The 24,120-nt window shown below is 51.9% G+C and overlaps 1 protein-coding gene across 3 annotated transcripts; it reads right to left on the bottom strand.

Annotated features, from left to right (window-relative positions):
- Positions 1-1,031: 1,031 nt before the first annotated feature.
- BRPF1 (bromodomain and PHD finger containing 1) lies at positions 1,032-23,559 on the bottom strand. Of its 3 annotated transcripts, none has more exons than XM_082209220.1 (13): positions 22,950-23,559; positions 18,910-19,866; positions 15,253-15,451; positions 14,160-14,294; positions 13,094-13,240; positions 10,753-11,059; positions 7,858-8,163; positions 5,680-5,958; positions 4,817-4,964; positions 3,626-3,762; positions 3,403-3,521; positions 2,107-2,261; positions 1,032-1,907 (listed from the first exon to the last, which is right to left on the bottom strand). In XM_082209220.1, exons 1-13 carry the CDS (start codon positions 23,543-23,545, stop codon positions 1,724-1,726), a joined length of 3,669 nt encoding a protein of 1,222 aa, XP_082065346.1. In that variant the 5' UTR covers positions 23,546-23,559; the 3' UTR covers positions 1,032-1,723. The 3 variants fall into 3 exon arrangements, with proteins under 3 accessions (XP_082065346.1, XP_082065347.1, XP_082065345.1); XM_082209221.1 differs by having other exon boundaries at positions 13,112-13,240; positions 14,160-14,312; XM_082209219.1 differs by having other exon boundaries at positions 14,160-14,312.
- Between the last annotated feature and the right edge of the window lie 561 nt (positions 23,560-24,120).

A 24,120-nucleotide genomic window follows, 5' to 3' on the forward strand; every position in this document is an offset into this window, starting at 1 on the left:
AATGGTTTGCCTTTGGGCCGAAATCGAATAAAATTCATATCCCCCACCTGAAAGAGAAGCTAGTGTGTTTTGTGCAAATTGGCATTTGCACTTCTTTTCTCTGTAAAATGGAATCAAGGCTGTGGTGCACACCCCGTTGCGAAAGGGGTTTGTGTCCGCGTTCCTGCCACCACCCATGATACAATTACGTACTGAGAAGAACTCTGAAGCATCACTTCACATCAAGTCTCTTCCACAGGCTTGTTGGTCCCACAGACCAGAATGCAGATCAGGTTGTGAGATGGGGGACAAAGTAGGGAGAAATTATGTTGCTGTTGAGAGTGCTGGAAATGTGGAGATTCAATACCTGAAGCACGCAATGTACAGTGTGCAAGAATTAGTTCAGATGATTGGAAGGCTCTCCATAGAATAAAGTGGGTTTTTTAAAAGTGCTATTTTTTTAAAGGCTGTAGTGACTTTCAGCATCACTATCCCAAAATGTGGCTCAGAGAATGATCTGATGCACTTCTGCTGCTGAATGAATCTAACCTGGTTCTGTGAACTCCCAGGATGGGAGGCCCCTCGGGAACCATATTTAGCCTGCTTTGAGTCCTCTGGAGTGAGCTGGGTAAGAGAAACATAGGGATTGTTAAAAAAGGTACCTTATCCATATGTTGTTTCTGGTGGTTGCTTTTTAAAAAGCAAATGAGGTTACCAAAATCACTTTTTAAAAAGCAAATGAGGTTACCAAAATCACTTTTTAAAAAGCAAATGAGGTAACCAAAATCACATCAGCACTTGGGCACATATTGTTAGTGCTAAATGAACAGAAAATAATGGCAGCAGTGGTGTTTTCACCCTGGCAGCAGAGTTGAATCTGCAGCTACACAACTCCATGCTTTCAGACCAAGAATGGACAAAAGTATAAAAAGGCAGGAGAACATGAAAAAACAAAACACTTTCCCTCATCTCTTCTGGTAACAAGAAAGAAAGAAAGAAAGAAAGAAAGAAAGAAAGAAAGAAAGAGAGAGAGAGAAAACAGACACCGTTGGTTCCAAAAGAGCCATTTTATTTTCTAAGAATTGATAGAGATCTTCTTCCTCCAAAATAAATACAAGTACAAATGCCCACCCGGCTGCAGCAGAAAGAAGAGCCGGGGGCCTACAGGGCAAGGGGGGGGGGTGGGATCAGGCAGAGCCAGGTTCCAAAAAGCTATAGTATCAAAATGTGCGAGTGAGAAGACAGCGGCCCTGCTCTGCAGAGTGTCGGTAGGACTGGGCCGAGGAAAGGATAATGGATCAGGGCAGGTACTATGATGCAGGGAAAGGAGGGGCCGGGGTCTGTGTGTTGGTGAGTGTTTATGGAGCAGCCCAAATAATTTACATTCTCCCACTATTGTACAGTATTTTACACAGGCCCAGGGGACCTCAGGACCCAGACAGTGGGGTATTGTCCTTGGGAGCTATACAGGCAGCTGGGTGTTGCTCACGCAGCTGGTCAGGGCAATTCCAGGCATGGAAGAAGGAACGGCAGGCTGGCACAAGAGGTAGGCTTGCCCACACGGAGGGCACAGTGCTCTGGGGGTGTGCTCAGCACACTGGAGGGGCCGTTGGGTGCTCTACGCAAGCTCCCGCAGCCTGGCCACCGAGGGCCCGGGCTTCTCGAGGCTGGAGCTCCCCGCTCCCCTCTCCCGTACAGTCCAGCTGCACCGAGCGAGCAGCCTGGGCGGGAGCCCCGGGGAAGGTCAGTCGCTCTCGCTGGAGTCGCTGCTCTGCTCCCCTTGCACCTTGTTGCGGTGCTGCATGGCCCGGTGGTAGGCGATCTGGACAGACTTGCGGATGTTGGACTTGCGCCCTTCCAGCATCTTCTCCTTGTCCAGGTCCTGGTTCACACCCAGGGGCACGAGTTTGGTGCGGGGCAACCACTGCCTGCAAAGGAAACGGAGAGACCCAAACTCACTAGGGGTGCTTGCCTCCCCTGAAAGGAGAGGGCTTCCGCGTTCTCCCAAGTCTCGCCCCCCTCATCCTTTCTCGGTATGGGGCAGCTCCACCCCCAACTTTATCCACCAGGTTTCGGTCCAGACATGGCAGCCCCCCATCTCTGCCAACTTCCCTCGTAGGCCCTTACCAGGTACGCTTGTTGTCAAAGAAGAGGACCAGGTAGAGATGCTCCCGGGCTTCCTGAGTCATCTGCTCTCCCAGCTTCAGCACCTCCAAGGGGGGGACGGGGATGGGGACGCCGTGGTGGAACATCCCTTCCCGTGGCATCTTAGGGTCAATGATCTGCCAACAGGGGAAGATCGGACATCAGAGAAGGGCAGCTACACAGATGTTGCAATAGAGAAATCGTTGCGCGTGAACACACACACACACCAGACAAGGAAAGGCTGCACTCATATGTAGAGTGCTGGAGTGGGGAAACTCCCAGGTTCAAGCCCCAGTTTAACTGTGGAACTCACCAGCTGGCCTTGTGCAAGTTTGTATATGTCAGCCTAACCCACACAGCATGCAAATTGACTGCCCTGAGCTGCTTGGAGGAGATGGAAATGTGACAAGTAAACAGATTGGGCAACTCAGCATTGAGGCTTTAAGGACCAATATGGCCTTTACCCATTAAACAGCCTGAGTTGTTCACCGCTCGCAATTGCACATGTATGCTGCTGGCAGTCACATAATTGGGATTCTCCCCCAAACCTTTGCTGTCTGCGATTCTTCCTGTCCCTTCTCCCCTTAAAACAGGTTTCTGTCCTTCATGGGTGTCGAAGAAACATTTCAAAGGCTGTGTCGTGCACAGTAACGTGATGAGACATTAGAAAAGTGCGCAATCTTAAGACTTAAATGTTGCATTTAGAATAAATTACTTAATTTAACGTTTCCATTAACACCAGGCTTATGCTAAAAGGTACTGATTATGCAAGTAGTCCATCTATATCGTTTTATGGTTGCACAGTTTAGGGTTTAAGGATGTGGAGGCTGAAATCCTGAGTTCAATTTTCAACAAAAAAAAGCACTGACAGAAGGTAGTAAGGCAGAAGCTGGGGACCCTTGCTCATCCAGATGTTGCTGGACTACAGCTCCCATCGCCCTTGACTATTGGCCATGTCGGCTGGGGCTGATGCGAGTCAGTTTTTTCTCTCTCTCTCTTACACACACAAAACTACCCTATTTTTTCTCCGCAAGAATTAGAAAAGTTCACTAAAAAGCAACAACTGAATACTGTGTTTCTGTTGGTTTCTACACTAAGTAGCATTTTCTATTCTGCATAAACTTTACTATCTCGCAAGAACTGTCCTTGAACCTTCACTTGGTTCATCTCATTTTCTACTATTGTTTCAAAAGGGGCATCACCCCTACCAAGGTTTCCAGTGGCTTAACCCTCCTTAACCCTCCTCAGTGCATACGTAGGCGTGCTCATCAAACCCACCAGTGCCGGATAAGAGGGGTAACCCCTGCACTTGGCCCACACCAGGTCCAGGGCATCCAGAGGGGAGTCCTCATCCTCGGACAGCCAGCCGGCCGATCGGCTGATGCTCTTCCGCACCACTGCACAAAGACAGAACGAGAGGGGAAAGGGTGTAATTGCCATCCTTCTCACCAGCCCCATCTCCAGAGAGGAAAGCAGAGGAAACGCTGCCCCGAATACTCACTGCCATGGCCCACCCCTCGGCCGGTTCCCACCGAGTAGGACTCGTTTTCTGTTCCCGACGTGTCTTCGCTGCTGTCCTCCGGGAAATTCACGCGGGAGAAAGAGGGCTTCCCTCTGCCTTGTTTGGAAGGAGTTGTGCTAAATGGGAGGAAGCAGAAGTAACGTTAACTTTCCACGTTCCGCAGAAGCCTGGGAGATTGCTACCTCCGCATTAAACACGGAAGGGGGAATGGAATGAGACCCGTTCCCTGGGAAGTCCAAGAAGGATGCACAGTGGTACCTCTGGATGCGAACGGAATCTGTTCCAGAGCCCCGTTTGCATCCTGAAGCGAACACAACCTGCGTCCGTGCGTCTGCGCAGGTTGCGATTCGCTGCTTCCGTGCATGCGCGTGACATCATTTTGAGTGTCTGCGCATGCGGTGAAACCCGGAAGTAATGCGCTCCATTACTTCCAGGTCGCTGCGGAGCGCAACCCGAAAATATTCATCCCGAAGCTACTTCAACCCGGGGTACGACTGTACTGCAGGAACTTCCTGCGTTCAATGCCAGGACTGATCTCGCCACCAGAACTTTGGGCAAGCATGGCAAGTGAAGAAAATGTCCTCAGCCTCTCATTGCGGCATATGTCAGAGAAGCCCTCGTGGAGCAGACCACAGGCCTACCTAATCCCACATCCTGTTTCTTGCTGCGGCCAACCTGATACTGGAAACAGCATGCAGGTAACTTGACTACTAGTCGCTCATAGCCTTGAAATGTGCATAAATTTCTTTTTATAGAGGCATACAAACGCAAGCAGCACTGAAAGGCGTGTTGTGTACACTGCTTCATCTGGAACAGTGCCTGATGCATGGCCATGACTCACGATACACTGCCTAGAACCTTGTCAAAGCCACTACTTTTGCTAAATCAGTCATTTCCTTGTGGCACAGTTCTTCTGCTTTTGGCCCACCATTATCCGGAACATATCAATGCATACCCGGCGAGCGGTTGTGCTAAGACCTTGTGGCAGGGCGGTGCATGTGTCTGACAAGATTCCCTTTGAAACCGGAAGGGCAGTTTACAGAGTTCGCACTTTCCACCTGGGAAATTGCCTGACCTGGGACTATCCATTATTCTGCACTGTGCACCTAGGCTAAGGGGGAAAGAGGCCAGGCTTCACCGCTCAATACAATGGGAAGGATCTCCTGGTACCTGGTACGGTCCGAGGCGGCGCTGCTGCTGGTTGTGCTGCTGGACTCAGATTCAGAGCTGCTGCGCGGAAGGTTGTAGTCATTGCGATAAACTAGGAAGCTCTTCTTGACCGGCTGATTGCCGCTGCTGAAGCCGTTGGCTGGCAGATCTGCAGAGGGTGGGGAGGGGAGGGCAAATCACAACAGGCTACGATATAATACCTATAGCTGAATTCTCCAGTTGGCAAGTGCAACGGTTTTCTACCTGGCCAACCGTTACACTACGAATTGTGAAAGCTGGATCCATTACAACAGCGTTTCCCAAACTTGGGTCTCCAGCTGTTTTTGGACTACAACTCCCATCATCCCTACATAGCAAGATCATTGGTCAGGGATGATGGGAACTGTAGTTCGAAAAGAGCTGGAGACCCAAGTTTGGAAACACTGCATTGCAAGCTTTTCTTTTCATCTGTTCTGTCCCTTCCCTGTTCTTCCCCCCTCATGCTTTTTACATCTTTCTGTGCCCTTCCCAGCAATATACTTTCAGCCTCTGTGCCCCACTGGCTTCCCAGAGGACCCAGCCCCTCTCTTTTCACTGTTGACGTTACTTTTACCACTTTGTTAACCGGGACAAGATGCTTAACCTGACACAGGCAATACTCTCGTATTAAACTGTGGCCACTTTATGTGGCACTGAACTAAACCGGCAGGGCACTAGCTAACAAAAATGGCTTGCATTATTTAATTCCTTCCTTGCACATATGCCGAGTTTGCAGCAAATCCCACCTCCCTTCCAATCTAAGTATCTCCTCTCATGACATGGGACTTGTTGTGGAATGAAGACCGTCCAAACACCGTCTCAACTTGGACCCATTCCTCACTCACCAATAGGAGCGTCATCTGCCGATTTGTCGCTGTCGCTGTCTGAGGTGGAGCTGGGCCGCGGGCTCCTCTTGCGCGGCCGCCGGGACACCATGATTGGCAGCTGAGGGGGTCCCACGGGGCTGTTCCCGTGACCCGGAGCCAGCTGGCTGTCGCGGTTCTTGGGTGGGCGCCCCGGACGCTTGGGGGGCCCGGCCGTTTTGGGGTTCTTCTTGGAGAAAAGCACCGAGGTTCTCCTGCCGACTTCGTGCGCAGGCGTGGAGGATGAGTTGGGGCCAAGGCCTGGAAGGGCAAGCGGTGACATTGCTCAGAGGATGAACATGAGGATCTCCCTTCAGGATCCCCACCGCCCGTCCTTGGAAGCTGAACGGGTTCATTCGAAGGGATTGCTCCCCCTATACACTGAGCAGCCCCCTCTCCTGTGATGGGAGTCACCCACAGCAGCCGCTGAACAGATCTCAGGAGTTCTGAATCCGAACTTCAATGTCTCAAATCCTGAGATCATGTTAAGGGTGGCCAAATTCTGTGCGATTGCCATAAAACTTAGGGAACAAGCTGTGATTAAGGCCTTAAATGATAATTTTAGGTTATATGTTAGTGACAAAGTTTCAATTTATATACCGTATTTTTTGCACCATAACACTCACTTTTTTCCTCCTAAAAAGTAAGGGGAAATGTCTGTGCGTGTTATGGAGGGAATGCCTACGTGTGGCATGCCTACGGATTTTCCTCCTCTAAAAACTACGTGTGTGTTATGGTCGAGTGCGTGGTATAGAGCGAAAAATACGGTATTTTTAAACTGTTGCTATATCTGTATTGTCCCTGTTATACCTAATTGCAAATTCAAATACATCCCTATCGTGTTTTATGACTTCCTTGATATTGTATGTGGGCTGTGACCAAAATAATAAAATTCATTCACTCAGGAGTTCCAGAGTAGGGGATAATGCTAATTGGAAGTGGCAAATCCCACTCTATGAGCCTCTGGGTAAACACTGGGAATCTATTAGGGCTGATGCCAAGGAAGACATTACTAGGCCTGGGTGATACGTTGATATATGATCCAAAGCCTATCATTATGTAGGTTTCATCATCTTTGACCTGGCAATATACGGTGAATCGTGATGTCTGTTAGGGCTGGGCGATATATCTTCCAAAACTGGTTTGAAGACCATACTGTGATAGTTAATAGTTATTTGACCTGGCTATAAATCATGAATCATGGTGTGTGTGTGTGCTATGCAAAAATCACAATGTGGGGAAAACCGCAGCCAGCCAATGCCTCTACATGGCTCCATCCTTATTGCAGATGTTGTGATATATCAGTATAGCACAATGTTTAGCTGGTGATATATCATAATAAAGTTAAAGGTAAAGGACCCGTGGACAGTTCAGTTAAAGGCGACTGTGGGGTTGCAGCGCTCATCTAGCTTTTCAGGCCAAGGGAGCTGGCGTTTGTTCACAAACAGCTTTCCGGGTCATGTGGCCAGCATGACTAAACTGCTTCCGGTGCACAGAACACCGTGACGGAAACCAGAGCACAAGGAAATGCCATTTACCTTCCTGCCACAGCAGTACCTATTTATCTGCTTGCACTGGTGTGCTTTCGAACTGCCGGGTTGGCAGGAACTGGGACAGAGCAATGGGAGCTCAGCCCGTCGCGAGGATTCAAACCGCCAACCTTCTGATTGGCAAGCCCAATACAGTGGTACCTTGGGTTAAGTACTTAATTCGTTCTTAACCTGAAACTGTTCTTAACCTGAAGCACCACTTTAGCTAATGGGGCCTCCCGCTGCTGCCGCTGTACACTTTCTGTTCTCATCCTGAAGCAAAGTTCTTAACCCGAGGTACTATTTCTGGGTTAGCAGCGTCTGTAACCTGAAGCGTATGTAACCTGAGGTACCACTGTATCACGATGGTGAAAACCAGGTATCGCCAAGCCCTAGGTGTTATACCTTGAACCTCAACCCCGGTCTGCTTGCCATGCCCCTTTCCACAGACCTGAGGGATCATGAACTGAAGTGCCCCTGCGCAATATTTTCTGGGAATCCTCCCGAGAAGGAGGTGCTTCACTGCTCCCCTGCCCGAGCCCCTCCCACTCGTGGAGTACCCTGCTTGTGGTACAAGCGACCCCAGGCTGGGACCTGGCTGCTCCATGCGGTCCCAGGCCCCGCCACCCACCTTTGCCGGTCTCCTGGCTGCTGCTCTCCTCGGCGGCACTGTCGGTTTGCGTGTCCTTCTCGCAGGGGTTATGGGCCGGCAGGATGATGCGGGTCAGGGGGCCGTGCCCATCCCTCCCCGACTCCCGCTGGTGCGCCAGTTTGCGCCGCAAGGCCGTAATCTCCTTCTTGATCATCTTGGCCCGCCGGCAGCGGCCCACGCTCTGCTTCCCGGCGCTCACCTCGGCCAGGCGTTCCACCAGCAGGCCCAGCTGGTCTTCCAGGGGCAGGTGCTTCTGGTTCTCAGACAACAGCATCCGCTCCTCGTCTGCGCCAACAAGGAAACAAAGCCCAGGATAAGAAGGAGGCTTCCGCCGATGGACCGAGGAGAGACCGGAACCCGGGAAGGCAAAGAAAGGAGGCAGGGATGGGGGAACCTGTAGCTCTCTGGGCATTACGGGACTACAACTCCCATCAGCCCCTGTGGCCGGGGATATTGGGAATTGGGATGAGACAACAGCCGGAGGACCACAGGTTCCCCAGGCCTGCCATTGTTATGCAGCATCTCAGTCCCTAAAAGGAGGGGAAATGGAGAGCAGGAAAGCATCTGGAGGGGGGAGGTTGCCTTCCACAATTCCATATGCATGCAGTTTTAGGTGCATTTCACATCCCTGGGAATTCAAGTAGCTTGTATCCCCGCCTCCTTTTGTTGAAAGTTTGTTAGTTTCCAGATTTCTGGTGATAAGATCTGTGTAGTTTCCTCCTCCTCTCCAGCAGCCAAGCACATGGAAAAGTAGATTGGACCATCTGTTTCTGGGGCACTCTGGCATGAGCAAGTCCAACTGTTAACAGCCTAGCTATAAGGATGGCTGCCGTGGACTGTAGCTACCCACCACTGCCCCATACATAATTCTTATCTGGCTCCTGGCTACCAATATCTTAAGGCATGGTGAAAGCCTCACCAATAGTTTCAATGATGTGGAAAAGCGAGGAACATATGAAGCTCTAACAAAAAGATATACCAGACTTTGGTGGTTAGCTTCTCCGATGTGCAGATCTGACTAGACCCTTCAGATTTTGCACTTTTCTGAATTTTGCAGCACAGTTCTCGACTTGAAAAAGTACTAAGATACACATAAAAGTGCTTTAAAAAAAATGTGTAGAAATATGTCCCTTTGAGACAAAATATGTTTAGTGTGTGAGAAAATGCATTCAAAGCTACATCTGGAGTACACGTGTTGATATGGATTTTTTTTAAAAAATGCAGATCTGTATGGAGATGGAAAGGAAGGAATTTATTGCTGAACACATGAAAACCAGCCTTCCTCAGCCCGGTGCTTTTCAGATGTTTTGGGCTCCAAGTCCCAGCATGCATGGCCAATGGCCAGGGATGATGAGAGTTGTAGTCCATCAACATCCAGGGTGTTAGGAAAGGCTGGGACTGATACGGACTGGAAACAGACTGGTTTGTAATTCTTGCAAAAATGAATAAATTAAATATTGCAATTTAAAAACAAACAAACAATGAAGATATTTAAGAAAAACACGGTTGTCTGCATACTTTCTTTAGGGGGCAGATCAAAGAGATCTTTCAGACAGGGGTGTTAAAGACCGAAGGACAAGACCAGTACCAACAGCTCTTAAAGAAGCCCTCAGATGTCAAGGAGATAAACAACTATCTGACTTTTAGAAGACATCTGAAGGCAGCCCTGATTAGGGAAGTTTTTAATGTTTGATGTTTTATTCAGTTTTTAATCTGTAGGAGCCACCCAGAGTGGCTGGGGAGACCTAGCCGGATGGGTGGGGTATAAATAAATTATCATCATCATCATCATCATCATCATCATCATCTTTGCATCCTCTTCATCACAAAGCAAAGAGGAGGGCAGATTCTTGAGTCTAACCCATAATACAAAGGGCTCAGTGCTAAAAGGATTCAAGGCAACATAGGGTCCTTTTGGCTAAAAGCCAAGGTAGCAAACAAACAACCGTAGAGGCTCAGGGTAATTGTAAGTTGCTGGGTGAGAGGATAGATGGGAGAGAGGATAGACCGGAGAGAGGATAGACCGCCGGAGGATGGTTTGTGTAAAGAAAGCACATCACGACGTTTTCCTTCCTGGAGGAAAATGAATCCCACCCCCCACCTTCTTATTTGTTGGCCTAGATACACACTGGAGCATTGTTTAATGCTTGTGCCCCGTAAAAGGAAGAAAGACGTGAGCCAAATGCCACTAGGCAACCTCTTGTCTTGGGACTTTTCCTGCACGGGAGAGGAAGGGGAAAGTTGCCAAGAGGGATTCTAGTAGTTGAAATTCTGCAAGCCACCTCTGGCAACTTGTCAACATACCAAACTGCAATTTTTGAAAGCTGGTGGGCTGCTGCAACGGGGAAGTTTTGGCCCAAGCTCCCACTTTCTTAGCCCCTGCAGCTCCAGAAAAGCCTCCTTTAGTTAGCCTTCCTCTTTTCCAAATTCACCCCTGTGACCTGCTCCTCTCGCACTTGGACCACTTCCATCTTCCTCCGTGAGGCTCTCCTTGCCCAGCCCCTCCTTTCGCCACACTTCCTCCCCAGAAGGCCCGCCTCTTTCTAAAATCGCAGCAGCTCAGATGGTGCCAGCCGGGTCCCTCCCTCTACGTGCCCTTAGGGCAGGCAGCCAACACTGCCAGAAGCTTCAGCCCTCCCACAAAACCCTTTTTGTGCTTTGTGATGAAGGCATCTTGGCAATGGATGCAATCTCACTGGGGAGAGAAGGCAGGGGCTTTCTCTTCAGACACCCCTTTCTTCCCAGTGGATCCAACCCGAGTGAATGCCAGCTTCCGCCCAGGCAACCTGGGGCAGGTTTCAGCTCTGGCACTCCTGCCCCTACCCGGGCAGCCACCATCCTAATCTCTGGGCATTAGCCGTTACTTATACTGACCGTTCTCGGTGCTTCGCAGAGGCGCCTCGTCCGCGGCCATGGGGAAGTGCATGCCCGTCTCGAAGTCGATGCCCATCTTCTCCGCTTGCCGGCGCGCCTGCCGCAGCACGACTTCCCCTTGCTCCCGCAAGCGGACGGCTGCCCGGTAGAAGATGGTGTCTTTGGCGTTGTACTTCAAGCAGTTGCTGACGATCAGGTTGAAGTCCTCTTCGAACTCGTCCAGGTTCAGGTAGCGATAGCCCTCCAGCTTCTGCTTCATGGTGTAGAAGTCCATCGGCTTCTTGATGTGGTCCAGGTAGTCAGGGACCTGCAGCGGGCAGAGAGAGAGAGAGCGGCGCGGCTCAGAGATGGGGGAGATCGCCGCCCCGGGGTGGGGGATTCCTGCTCCAAGAGAAGACGAAACAAAAGTTAGAAGCAGTCCCGAAAGCCTCTCGCCCAATCTGGAGCAATTTCCCCACTGAGAAAGGGGCACTGCCGTTCAGCGCGGGCACACAAAGTCGGGCACCCTCCCCCAAGGCCCCGTGAACGGCGTTCTCCCACCCCCACCTTCCGAAAAAAGAAGAGCGAACATTCAGAAAGGCGGGTGGCTTGCAAGGGGAAGCAAAAGCAAAGCTGGCAGAGGTTTGGGACCTTGCTCCCAACCTCTGCTCCTCTGCATGTGCTGCAAGTCCCCTAAAAGTGTCTGCCTGCAGTCTTCCTCGCCATACCTGGCTACCCCACCTATCACCTCTCAATTTCCTTTCTCAATAGGCCTCAGTCTCAACACACAACTCTCTCTCTGTATCAGAGGAGGTTCTCCGAAACCCCTCTTGCCAGGCCCGGCACCACTCTGATTTAAGGCTGGGGACAGACCTCTTCCTCTTTCTAGCCAAAGACAGTTCCTGCCTCCTCCTCCCATATATAACAAAGCTGTGTGACAGAAAAACAGGGTTTTTTAATATAATTATGCTGTACTGGATGGGATAGAGCAAGACTAATCTGATGGCAAGTTTGTACTGCTAAGAAGTGGGTCAGCAAAAAAATAAAATAAGAGAGCGTCCGCAAAAAAAGGGGGCTGATAACCAGACATTTTCAGTAAGCTATTTGCCCCAGCCTGCAGTGATCTATTCAAACAATTTGTTTTTCATCAACAGTCAGAAGGGAAATGTAAAATGAACCTTTAAAAACAACAACAACAAAAACCACTTTGGCTTTAGAGTAGACAATTCACTTTGATGGAGTGGTGCTGATTCCCAACTGCCCAACCTAGAAGCAGAATCTAAACCTGGACTGAATTGTTCCCTCTTTCTGATGAAGACAAGGTATCCCTTGAAAGCTGAGTTTGGCTTCTTCATAGCTTTTCTACTTTCTGTATTTATTGAAATTAAAAACAATAAAGATGTGTACTCCAATCTTCTTAATTCCTTAATTCCTTAATACGAATGACGCATTGACCTTAAATAGCAGCACGGCTTAGAGTGTGAAGGACCGGCCACGTTGGGAATGTAACGCTAAACCATGACTTGGTCCTACGTAAACAAGCAACAGTGAGACTTGAACTCGTTCACTGCCTTCCGCATGACCAGAACGAGGACTTTGCGAACCTCTATCTCCAGTTTGAGTGTGTGTAGAAGCTCTAAAAGTGGTCTGGCTGGGCAACGGTGTCATTATTTCCCCTGGTGGTGACCAGCCTGTAGGGCAAACAGATCCTCTTCTATAAGAGAAGTCACATAACCCCATACAAAATCAAAAGGAATAGAACAGTCCAGCTTGAGTTTAGACGGCCCTTGTCAAATTGCCAACCTGTAACCCCCTCCCTGCACCTTCACGGGAAACCCCTGGGGCTTTTATCTTGGTGACCTGGGTGACTCAACACATTGGCCTCCCTCCTCTCCTCACCCTGCAAAACGGATAATTCCCAAAGCAATTTTCGGTGGTGACAGTGACCGCAACCCACCCCACTCACGGTGGCGTTAGAATTTACCTTCTCATTCGTTACCAAAAACAAAGATGGCGGCCAACTGGAGTGGACGGGGGTGGTTTCGTTTTGTTTTTAAAAAGAGGGCCCAGGGCAGGTGTCAGCAGTGGGCCGTCCCAGAGCACGGAGGCGCAAGGAGGCCATCTACTGACGCCAGGCCTGGAAACGGCGTCTAACCCTGTCAGGAGGTTTTGGACCATAGTACATTCGAGCTACTTGCCCAGCCAGCGGGGCCTCTGGTGCCTTTCGCACACACAACGGCCCAACTCTGTGGGCGTGCGAAGGAAGGGTCGGGGTCGTTGGGGGCACAGGACAGGACAGGCCCAGCGCCAGGGCTGGATGGGAACAGAGCAAAGTATAAATTGGGGGTGGAGGGGTTCTTACTTCGTAGAGTTCTGTTACCTCAGACAGCGGGACCGGCTGGCTGAAGATGTTGCCCGTGTCCTTCTCCTGGAGCTGCTCCAGCGTCCGGCGCAGGAGGATGAGGAAAGGCGTCAGCTGCATCTCCAGGGCCACTTGCTGCATTTTGATCTGCAACACAGAGCGGGGGGAGACACTGAGCTCCCGGGTCCCTGGGACAGTCCGCTGCGCCTCAGCCGGGGACCTCTGAAGTAGCATGGGGTTAGAAAGCACCAGGGCAGAGGGGCTGGGGGGAGGGGCAACCGGTGACCCTCCAGGTGCTACAACTCCCCACCCACCCCACCAAGTCCCTGACCACTGGCTGTGCTAGTTGGGGCTTGCCGGAAGTTGGGAGTCCCCCAGAAACTCTGCGCTGTAAGAGAATTTCACTTACGGGGCGACCGAGCCGTCTTTGGGGCAGCTGGCCTGCCATTATGGATCTTGTGGAAGCCCCTAATGCGCTGCTGTAATACACCCTTACCCCCCCCACTCCTCCCGGGGAATGCAGAGGTGCATCATGGGCAATCCTGGTGCTGCTTTGCTCCTGCCATGTCGGAACACGGCCTGTGAGCGAGCTCTGGGGACAACGGGAACTAAGTGCGAACAAGAGGGGAGCAGAATTCGCACTGGAGCCAACAAGTCACATCTGCACAGGGAAGTTTTTAACGGCTGATGTTTCGTTGCCTTTTTAATATTTCGTTGGGAGCTGCCCAGAATGCCTGGAGCAACCCAGAAAGATGAGTGGCATAAAAATAATAAAATTATTATTATTATTATTATTATTATTATTATTATTATTATTATTATTATTATTATTATTATTATTATTATTATCTGGAGAAGCTTGACACCTCCCCAAACACCCCTCAGACAACCCCTTCTGGAAAGGTTCTACCACCTCATCCCGTAACTCCCCCAGGAAAGCCCAGTGCTCCCCTCCTATCGTGCCACTTGGCTATGCTGCAGAGGTCGAGCGCTTCCCTTAAGCGCGTCTCCCTCCCTCCCCTCCCCAGGAGAGGACGCCCCAATCTCCCTCTCCCGCCGCAGTTACCGTCTCTCTCTTGAGCTTCTCCCGCTTGCGTATTAACTCCACCAGCAAGCGCGCTCGTTCCAGGTCGTGGCGGAGGCGCTGCCAAGATTTCAGCTGCTCTTTCAGGGCCCAGTTCTTATCCTCTGTGTTATCTCGCTGCAGGAACATCAGAGTCTATGAGAGGAAGGGGCATCCCTGCCCCCTGCCAGGTTTCCACGGCTCTCAAAAGAAGAGCGGCAGCTGGCTCCGCCCAGGGTTGCTGCCAGGAGCTGGGGGGGGGGGCAGTGGCAAACGCCAGAGCGGAACGGGGCATGGCGAGGGCAGAGACCCCTTTGGCGGGGTTGCAAGAGGAGGCCCGGTGCCTTCTCTCTCCCTCCTGGCAGAAGGAAGATGCGCAGAGCTGCCTTGCACAGAGTCAGAGCGCCCTGCATGGACTGTCTACCCTGAATGGCGGCAACTCTATGGTCATGGAAGAGGGCTTTCCACCCTCCCGCCCGCCGAGTGAGCCTGAGACTTTTTGCATGCAAAGCTGGTCCTTTTGGGTTAAGCCAGGGGTCAGCAAACTTTTTCAGCAGGGGACCGGTTCACTGTCCCTCAGACCTTGTGGGGGGGCCGGACTATATTTTGGGGAGAAAATTGAATGAATTCCTATGCCCCACAAATAACCCAGAGATGCATTGTAAATAAAAGGACACATTCTACGCATGTAAAAACACGCTGATTCCTCGACTGTCCACGGGCCGGATTGAGAAGGCGATTGGGCCGGATCCGGCCCCCAGTTCTTAGTTTGCTTACCCATGGGTTAAGCTCATGCTGGCTTTGGCCTTGGCCGGAGGAAATCCATAGGTCCCCGCACCCACCACGTCTTGCCGCAGCAGCCAAGGCCTTCCTTCCTGCATGCAAACTGGGGAGCACATTGCCCGGCCTTGCCGCGAAATCAGCCTCAGCTTCTCCCGCACAACCCCATGCTCCTTCAAGTCCAACAAACGATGGCAAGCGGGTGGCCAGGCACCAGAGGCCTTGCTCTTGGCCCTGCAGGCACCCGGCAGTCACGCCCCACTCTTTCCCCTCCCCACACGTTCGCCCTGGCCCCCAACTTCAAGGCAAGACGTACCTGTTCAGCCTTGGACACGGGAGGAGGAGGGGCCGGCCTCCCGGGCTCGCAGTTCCTATGCGACTGCAGGTGTGTTTGGAGCCGGCGCAGCAAGGGCACTCCATTGCGGGACTGCCTCTTCAGGGTCCAGTAGCTGTGCAATCTCTGCATGAACTGGCTCTTCCTCTGGAGGGTCAAGCGGTTGGTGATCTTACTGAGCCTGCAGGGGGAGAAGGGGCGGAGTGGGGAGGGTCAAGCGGTCGTGTGGCAAGGCCAGGGAGGCACAGCTGTTCCGCCTGTACCACAGGCCCAAGGAAAATAGTTAAGCGGCGTTACTGTATTGCAGAACACACTGACAGCGGGGTTTGGAGATGGGGGGGAAAGAAAACCTGGGTTCAAATCTCCTACGCAACTGGAAGGTCGTGGAGCAGCCTCGGCCGTGTTGCTAGCTCTCAGCCTTTTCCACCACTTTCATCAACCACAAAGTCAGAGATGTGGCGTTAATGTTATTATTGCTACGTTGCTGGTGAATGAGAGTTCTGCAGTGGCCTTTTCACTCTGCCCTGCTTCAGAAGTCGTCCATCTGTGCACCGCTAGGAGACCAGAGGAAGGGCAGCCAAGGAACTAGGTCACGAGCAGGGAAACTTTGGCCTTCCTGATGCTGCTGGACTACAAGTTCCCATCATCCGCCGCCATCAACTATGATGGCTGGGGCTGATGGGAGTTGTAGTCCTGCAAAATATCTGGACGGCCAAAGGTCCCGCAGCCCTGAGCTAGGTGAAGGATGAGGCTAAAATTGGTTTGCCCAAGCCTGGGACAGCCTGTGAAATGGATGTGGCACCCGGTTAGATCCTGAACAGGGGGCAATATCCACCCACCAACTTTCTCCATGGCTAAAATAGCCTGCTTGGCATCCCATTGTTGGCCTCCGAAGAATCTGGTGGGGTGGAATTCCTTTCCTGAAAACATCACACTGCCAACTAAAGCACCAGGATGCACCTGGGATGACTGAGGTTTAGTGGACAACTTTTTGGATCTGACCTGGCCTCAAATCTCTCCTAAGCCGCCAATTCACTGTCTCTCTGCTTAACCCCGAGCCACAGTTGCCACTTGCCTCTTCGCCCCTGCATGGGACAAGAGCACTTCTCTGCAGTCAGGAAGACGAGTGGCTGGTGGCTGCAGCAACAAAACCGCTGGGAGCCCCTGCCCTGGAAAATAGTAATGTTATTCTATTGATTGATTATGACATTTATATCTCACCTTTCCTCTCCACAGAGCTCAAGGGGGCACAGGTGTTCTCTGCCTCCCCATTTTATCCTCGCATCAACCCTACGAGTTAAGTTAGGCTGAGAGGCTGTGTTTGGCCCAAGGCCACCCAGCGGGCTTCACGGCCAAGTAGGGATTTGAACCCTGGTCTCCCAGCTCCTAGGGACGTGGGTGGCGCTGTGGGTTAAACCACAGAGCCTAGGGTTTGCCGATTAGAAGGTCGGCGGTTCGAATCCCCGCGACGGGGTGAGCTCCCATTGCTTGGTCCTTGCTCCTGCCAACCTAGCAGTTTGAAAATACGTCAAAGTGAAAGTAGATAAATAGGTACCGCTCCGGCGGAAAGGTAAATGGCGTTTCCATGCACTGCTCTGGTTCGCCAGAAGCGGCTTAGTCATGCTGGCCACATGACCCGGAAGCTGTACGCCGGCTCCCTCGGCCAATAAAGCGAGATGAGCGCTGCAACCCCAGAGTCGGCCACGACTGGACCTAATGGTCAGGGGTCCCTTTACCTTTACCTCCCAGCTCCTAGTCAAACACCCCAGTCACGACACCACATTTGGCTCTCTTACGAGAAGCCTGCAGAGCAGAACATCAGGGCAACAGCTTTCTTAGCTGCTGGTGCAACTGGGACTCAGAAGCGTGTTGCTTCTGAACCTGAAGGGAGCATCTAGCCAATAAGGCTTGTAGCTATTGGCAGCCTTATCCTCTGAGGACCTTAAGGTACAGATTTGCAGGCAATTTGCCTTTGCTACAAGGCTGGTTTCATTAGCTGCGGTGGGATGGAATTCTGTATTTTTTTAAAAGCATTTTGTACACTGGAAAAGGTGCTCAAAAAGTATGCAGCAACAAATTAAAGGTTTGCCTTGTCGGCAAAACAGACCAGCGTCCATCGAGACCAGCATTCTGTTAACAGCCACAGCCGGCCGTGTTACTCTTGAGAAACCCAAAGCAAAGCAACAAGGGTTGCTCGGGGATGTGGTGACACACAGCGGAGGAAACACCCACCACTGCCGGGCTTGTTTCCTGCTCCCAACGGACAGGATCGCAGAACCGCCGTCCAGCAGGAGAGCATTTTTCACCACACAGTGAAAGTTACATTCAGCCTGGCGTAATTTGCTGCCTTGCCGTTTTGCCCACAGAGGGGAGACAAATTCAAAAGCAGGGTTCCAAGGGAACACAGAATGGAGTCCTGCCCAACCTTGTCATCAAACCGTTGGGTGAACAGTTTCTCTGGCCATAAACAATTGTCTGTACTCACAGAGAGAGGAGTTGAAAAGGAAGGAAGAAACAGGAGCACCACCTTACCGCTTAAAAAACGGGGTGCTGTTTACGGACAGTTTCTAAAATGTTTTTAAATTGTTGTTTTATTGATAGTAATCCGCTCAGGGGTTTCATGACGGCGGAGTGATATATGAATTTTTGTAAAATGGATAAAATAAATACACACCCCTAAACAGTGTTATTTTTTTTTAAAGAAACATAAGGTACCCTTGAGTATCCCCAGAAAAAAGCACAGCCCCTAACTCCTGAAATGTTTGTCCATGGCAACATTAGCAGTAGCCCTTCTCCACTTATTCCCAAAGTGCATCTCCTTTAGCAAAAAAATGATATATTAAGTTATTTTTTAAAATTAAATCTTGAACAGTCGCATGCAAACTTACTGAACATAACTCCCATGATGGTAAAAAATAAAATAACTTGCACCCTCGTGCAGAGACATGTGCACAGTAGCTTGAGAAGCGAATGGGGAATCTGTGGCCCTCCAGATAAAGCCGGACTCCAATTCCCATCAGATGGCATGGCCAATGGGAGCTGGAGTCCAGCAATGTATGCAAGGTCTCAGAAAAGCCCAGTTTAAGCCCCTGATCAGCAGTGGAGCTTGCACAGTGATCTTGGACAAGCCAGCCTCTCTGGAGATTATCCCACTCGTTACTCTGAGGCTAAAACGCTATCTTGAAAGTAGACGAACGACAAACGTAGTAAATAAAAAAGGAGCCCTTTCACAAGGACCCAACACTTTTTTGTCTCAAGCGGATGGATGCAGCCCAAGACAGTTTGTACATAGCAGGCCTCTGGATTAGGCGCCCCAAATATTGATTGACATCCGATGCCCCTTTAAATGGGTGGGGTATGACTGGTTTGCTCCTGTTCTTACTTTATTATATATTTTGTGGTTTTTTATATTGTACTTTTATGCCGTGAAGTGCCCTGAGATCTACATGTATAGGGCAAATATACAAATAAGAATAAATAATAAAAACCCAGGGATTATTTTTTGCCTGGGCCATACAGACCGGCCTGCAAAGCCCCAAGTAACCCAGACAACAACCTCGCCGCTTTGTGATGTGGTTCCAACTCATTAAGGATGTGGAACGAGCGGCTGGGGTGGGGTGGGGAGAGAGGGCGCCCTACCTGTGGGGAGGAATGCAGGGCACCGACACCACCGGCGCAGCCGCTCTCTTCTCAGCCAGGATCTTCCTCGCCTTCTTCATCTTAATCCGGGACTTGGCCTTGGCCTTCTTCACTTTCTCCGAGCTCCAGCCTTTCCCGTCCTCCTCCTCCTCCTCTTCCTCCTCCCCCTCGCTGTGCGAGAGGGCGGGCAGGCGCCGCATGGAGCCGGGCGGCGTGTGGATGTCGCAGTAGGCCGTCTTGCGGACGCTGAAGGAGGTCCCGTTGGCCCCCGTCTCGCGGACGGGCTCCATTTTCATGTAGAGCCCGGCCTGCTGGGCGCAGGTGACGTGGAAGGCGGTGTAGCAGTTGGCTTTGTGGCACTGGATGCAGGCGCCCGAGCCTCGCTGCTTGCAGATGTAGCAGGTCAGCTTCCAGCGGGCGGGCGGGATGTGCTCGATGCTGTCGATGGGCTCCAGGAAGACCGTGTTGGCAAAGCACACCTCCGGGATCCAGAGGGCGCACACCACATGGGCCCAGCGCCCGTCGTCCGTCTGCTTGAAAGCGCCCCCTTTGTTGGGGCACAGGGCGCAGTCCACGGCCCGGGAGGGGGACTGCAGGCAGCGGCGGCACAGCCACTGGCCTTCGGGGATGTAGGGGACGCCGTAGCACTCCTGGTGCACGGCCAGGTTGCACATGTCGCAGAAGAGGATGACGTTGCTGTTCTGGCACTCGCCGTCGTTGCAGATGCAGCAGACGGCATCCTCGTCCACCAAGGCGTTGGGGTCCCCCTTGTTGTGGCTCTCAAAGTAGGACTCCTTCTCCAGCCGGTCCATCAGGTACTCAAAGATCTCCTGGGGGATGGGGCTCACGCCCTCCGTCTTCCGGCGCTCGTTCATAATGTCCAGCCAGATGTAATCCTCCTCGTCCATGTCGTACTCGACCTCCTCGTCCAGCTCCTCGGCCGACTTCTCAATGTATCTGGGGGCGAGCGGGGAAGGAAAGGGACAAAAGCACACAGCTCGGTGACCGGGAGCGACTGAGCGCCTTTACAACTGAGAAAAGCGACTATAGGGTTGTTGGCTGTTACTTGCATCTTTCCACCCGGGCCTGCCCTTTAAGTGCTAGATGTCAGGGGAGATGATGAGGAGCAGTGGGAGGCAGCAGCTGGGAGACCCACAAGGGAAGCCCCAGAGGAGGAAGGCTCCGAGCCTGGGGATTGGTGGTGGGACACAGAGGAGAGGTCCGAGGGAAAATGGGAGGGAGGAATGGTTGGATGCTGAAGAAGCAACAGGCTTTAGTGAGCAAGGAGAGCCTGTGACAGGGAGCAGCTCAGACCCAGAGGATGAAGCACAGAGGGAACAAGAGGCTGCAGGAGAATCCCAGGAATCTGCCTCTCCTGCTGCAACGAGCTCCTCCCCTCGTTGTCTCTAAGGTCACACAGGGCGATGCATAGGGCGGAACAGAGATTGCAGGAGGCCTGACGTAGTTTGAGGCTGCTTGGGAAAGGTCTGGCAGAGGGAGGAAACTTAGATGGGGTAAAGAAGTTGACCATCGGTCCTGGCAACTGCTCTGTAGGGGCAAGTCCTGTCGGGATGTGTCGCTGAGCTGTGTGCAGTTTTCTCAAATCAAGAATTAACTACACTGCCTAACTCTGCGTCTTGTGTGTTGACCATAGCTGTGAGCTTTCAGATTTGAAAATAAGGGATCAGCAGCCTCGAAAATAAGGGATCAGCAGCCTCACCTGTCCTGAGGACAGTCTACGGGATATCTAACAATCCGGGATAACAGCGGGAAACGGAGCTGGAATAAGGGAATTTCCCGCAAAAAAGGGGAAGGTTGACAGCTAGGGTGTTGACCTGCATCTAGCCCAGTTCTGAAGCTACACAGTCTGTTTCAAAAGCGTTAAGGTTTGGTTGCTTTGACCTACAGAGGGAGACCTGTTACCCCTAGGCCTGAAAGCAGGAGCACAACAGGACAGATTTTGACTGGCAGCCTAATACTAAGTGTTGCCAGTTTGTTCCACCTTTAGAGTCACTTATCATTTGTTCACCTGCACCATTTTATGTAGAGAATGTGGGCTTCGAACCCACGACCCTGAGATTAAGGGTCTCATGCTCTACTGACTGAGCCACGACTGGCTGCTTCAATGCTCTCTTCCTGGCAGAATCAGCTGAGTACCAGCATGAGCTCTGCATGCCATCCCTCTTCCTCTATGCTGAGAATTCGGGTCACAGCCATCCAAGTCCTTTTTTCTTTGACCTGGGGTGGGGTGGGGAGAGAAACCTATCACGTCACTTTGTGAAAATCCTTTCATGCAAGCCACCGCACTACTTACAGGTGAGTGAACCGGACTGGGCGAAACACCACTACAATCAGACAAAGTCTTCCAACTTCAGCGTAACGTACCTCTCAAAAGTCAGGGGTAGGGAGGTGGTGTTGGAGAGTTAAGGTGTCTCTCCAGGCAAGAGCACCTTTTTTCTACCCTGCCCCCTGATGCCAGGGAATTCTGTGGCCACTGGGTAGGAATACTGCTGTTCCTGATTCTCCTCCCGAGGTGCAACCCCCCCCCCCCCGTTAGGAAGGGAAGAACTCTTCCTTTGCCCAAGGGACACAGGCTGCCTCGGTCTCCAAGCTGCAGCAAGGCGCAGCCAGGTGATGCCCTCTGAGAGGGAAGTGCAGAGGCCCCCTGAGAAATGCTCAGCAGCACCTCCTTAAAGTGCTCTCCTCCCCATTTGAGAACCTCAGCTTGGATGGAGATGGTATGATTAATAATATTGTATACTACTTAAGAAGGGATGCGGGTGGCGCTGTGGGTTAAACCACAGAGCCTAGGACTTGCCGATCAGAAGGTCGGCGGTTCGAATCCCCGTGATGGGGATGTGCGCCGCAACACCAGAGTCGCCCGCGACTGGACCTAATGGTCAGGGGTCCCTTTACCCTTTACCTTTACTATACCACTTAAGGGGGCACCTAGCCCATCTAGGAGAAGGAAAACTCTGATCCTAAACCACCACTGCCTTGCAGGATACCATCAGGAGAAGAAAAAGCTAAGGAGTAAACCAGGGGTCAGCAAACGTTTTCAGCAGGGGGCCAGTCCACTGTCCCTCAGACCTTGTGGGGGGCCAGACTCTATTTTGAAGGGGGGAGGAATTCCTATGCCCCAAAAATAACCCAGAGATGCATTTTAAATAAAAGGACACCTTCTACTCATGTAAAAACACGTTGATTCTCGGACCGTCTGCAGGCTGGACAAGAGAAGGCAATTGGGCTGGATCCAGCCCCTGGGCCTTAGTTTGCCTACCCATGGAGTAAACCCACACAAATCCTGAGTGGGGTCCCTAAGGCGGTTGGATGGCACCTTGTACACCTCCTTCCTGCAACTCCTGCAGCCACGCTGGTGCCAAACGTACTGCTCTGCTTTCCTTCGGACCAGATCAGCGAGGCTGGGCAGCCCAGGTCCTCCCCACACACTGCCCAGGCTGGTGCCCCAGGGAGGTCACTTCAGTGCTGTTAATATAGCAAAAACAACACGGGAGGTAGCAGCTACGAGTTACCACTCTCCGCAGCCACAGCAGGCGCTGTGATTCTCCAGCAGGGCTGGGTGATATATTGATACATTGCCCAAAACAAGTTTGAAGTCCATATTGTGATATTGGTTCCATAGTTTTTTAACCTGGTACAAAATACTGCAAATCATGATGTGTGTGCTATGAAAAAATCACAATGTGGGGGAAACGGTGAAGCCGGACAATGCCTGTACATAGCTCCATCCTTATTTCAGACATTGTGATATGTCGGTATATCACGATGTTTAGCTGGTAATATATCATGATTTTGAAAAACCAGTTATCGCCCAGCCCTATTCTCCAGTGGTTTGACTTCACCCCAGGAGGTGAACTCCATTGTCTCTCGAGACAGATGGGTGCTAACAACATACCACATAATATAAGAAGAAGAATCTCTTAAGTTGCTTACATAGGACACAATCAAAACCCAAAGACGACCCCGCAAAGCCCTCCGAACCACAGCTCCACAGGGTGCCCCCAACCCACAGGTGGTACCTGTAATACGAGGAGGGGCGAGGAGGGGCGTCAGGTGTGTCCTGGTCCAGCTCCCGGTACACGGCCTCTGGGAGCTTGGGCATGTTGCCCGCCGAGGCACTGTGGTGGTGATGGTTGGAGTCCTTCCGCTTCTCCTTATTCTTATGCTTCCCGGCTTTGGGGGCCACGGATGGCGTCTCCGTGTTTTCCTTGTTGCTGTTGTTCTCCGGGACCTCCTCGGGCGCCTCGTCGTCCTCAGACACCACGTCCAGGTTGTCGAAGATGCTGATGCGGTGCACGCGGCCGTGCAGGTCCACTTCCACCATGCGCTGGGCCTGCGCGTAGGTCATGACCTCTCGGCCCGGCGACTGCGAGGTCTCGGAGGGGCTGGGCGACTGCTTGTTGGCCGCCCGGCCGTGCCGGCCCTTCTTCTTGTGCTTTCGCAGAGGGGTGCTTTGCGGGGGCGGGGGGTTGTCATGGTCGTAGTGGTAGAGGTGGTACTCGATGCCGCTGTAGCTCTTGTAGATCTTGCGGCAGGTGTCCACGGGGCACTCGTACGGCGGCTTGGTGGCCCGCAGGTTGTGGCAGAACGTCTTCACGTCAAAGTCCACCCCCATGGCGCCTCCTAGCTCTGTAGGGAAGGGGGAACCAAGAGCGGAGAGGTCAGGGCTGGCGCACCACCCGGATACCTACCAACAGATACGACCCAAAACACTGTGCCGGGAGGAGCCAGGAGCTTCGCAAACAGGCTTCTAGCACGTCGTAACAGGACCTGCTCCACTCCCAGACTGATCTAGCACAAAATGCACACTGGGACCAGGCCAATTCCCAGAGGCAGACTGGCACGAACGTGACAACCACATCAGAGACTGTTGTGCAAAATTTTGCACAGAACTGTACTGCTTCTTTTCCCTAACCAGGTATTACACCTCGTCCTCTTTCTCCCGGGTTATTGCTAAATCACACAAGGAAAAACGTGGGCAGCAGCCATCTGGGCACTAGGGACGTGGGATGTTATTCTACTCACCCTGCCTGATGCTGCTCATCTAAGGAATTTCTGCTGGTTGAGCAGGGAGCAGAACAGGTTCCGGTTTTCTGTCTGTCTAGCTCAGGGACATGAAACCTGTGGCCCTCGAGGTGTTGCCGGACTACAACTCCCATCATCCCCTGACAGACGGCCATGCTGGCTGCA

The sequence above is a fragment of the Podarcis vaucheri genome, assembly GCF_965113315.1.
Source record: "Podarcis vaucheri genome assembly, chromosome: 2".
NCBI classification, from domain to species: domain Eukaryota; kingdom Metazoa; phylum Chordata; class Lepidosauria; order Squamata; family Lacertidae; genus Podarcis; species Podarcis vaucheri.

Bases quoted from the DNA above. Each gene is read 5' to 3' on its own strand.
- BRPF1 (XM_082209219.1), bottom strand. From the start codon at position 23,545: ATGGGGGTGGACTTTGACGTGAAGACGTTCTGCCACAACCTGCGGGCC. The intron at 19,867-22,949 runs GTACCACCTGTG...GCTCGCCCCCAG, and splicing joins CGCCCCTCCTCGTATTACAG to ATACATTGAGAAGTCGGCCG. The intron at 2,262-3,402 runs GTGGGTTTGATG...CCCTGTTGGCAG, and splicing joins ACCCCTCTTATCCGGCACTG to ATCATTGACCCTAAGATGCC.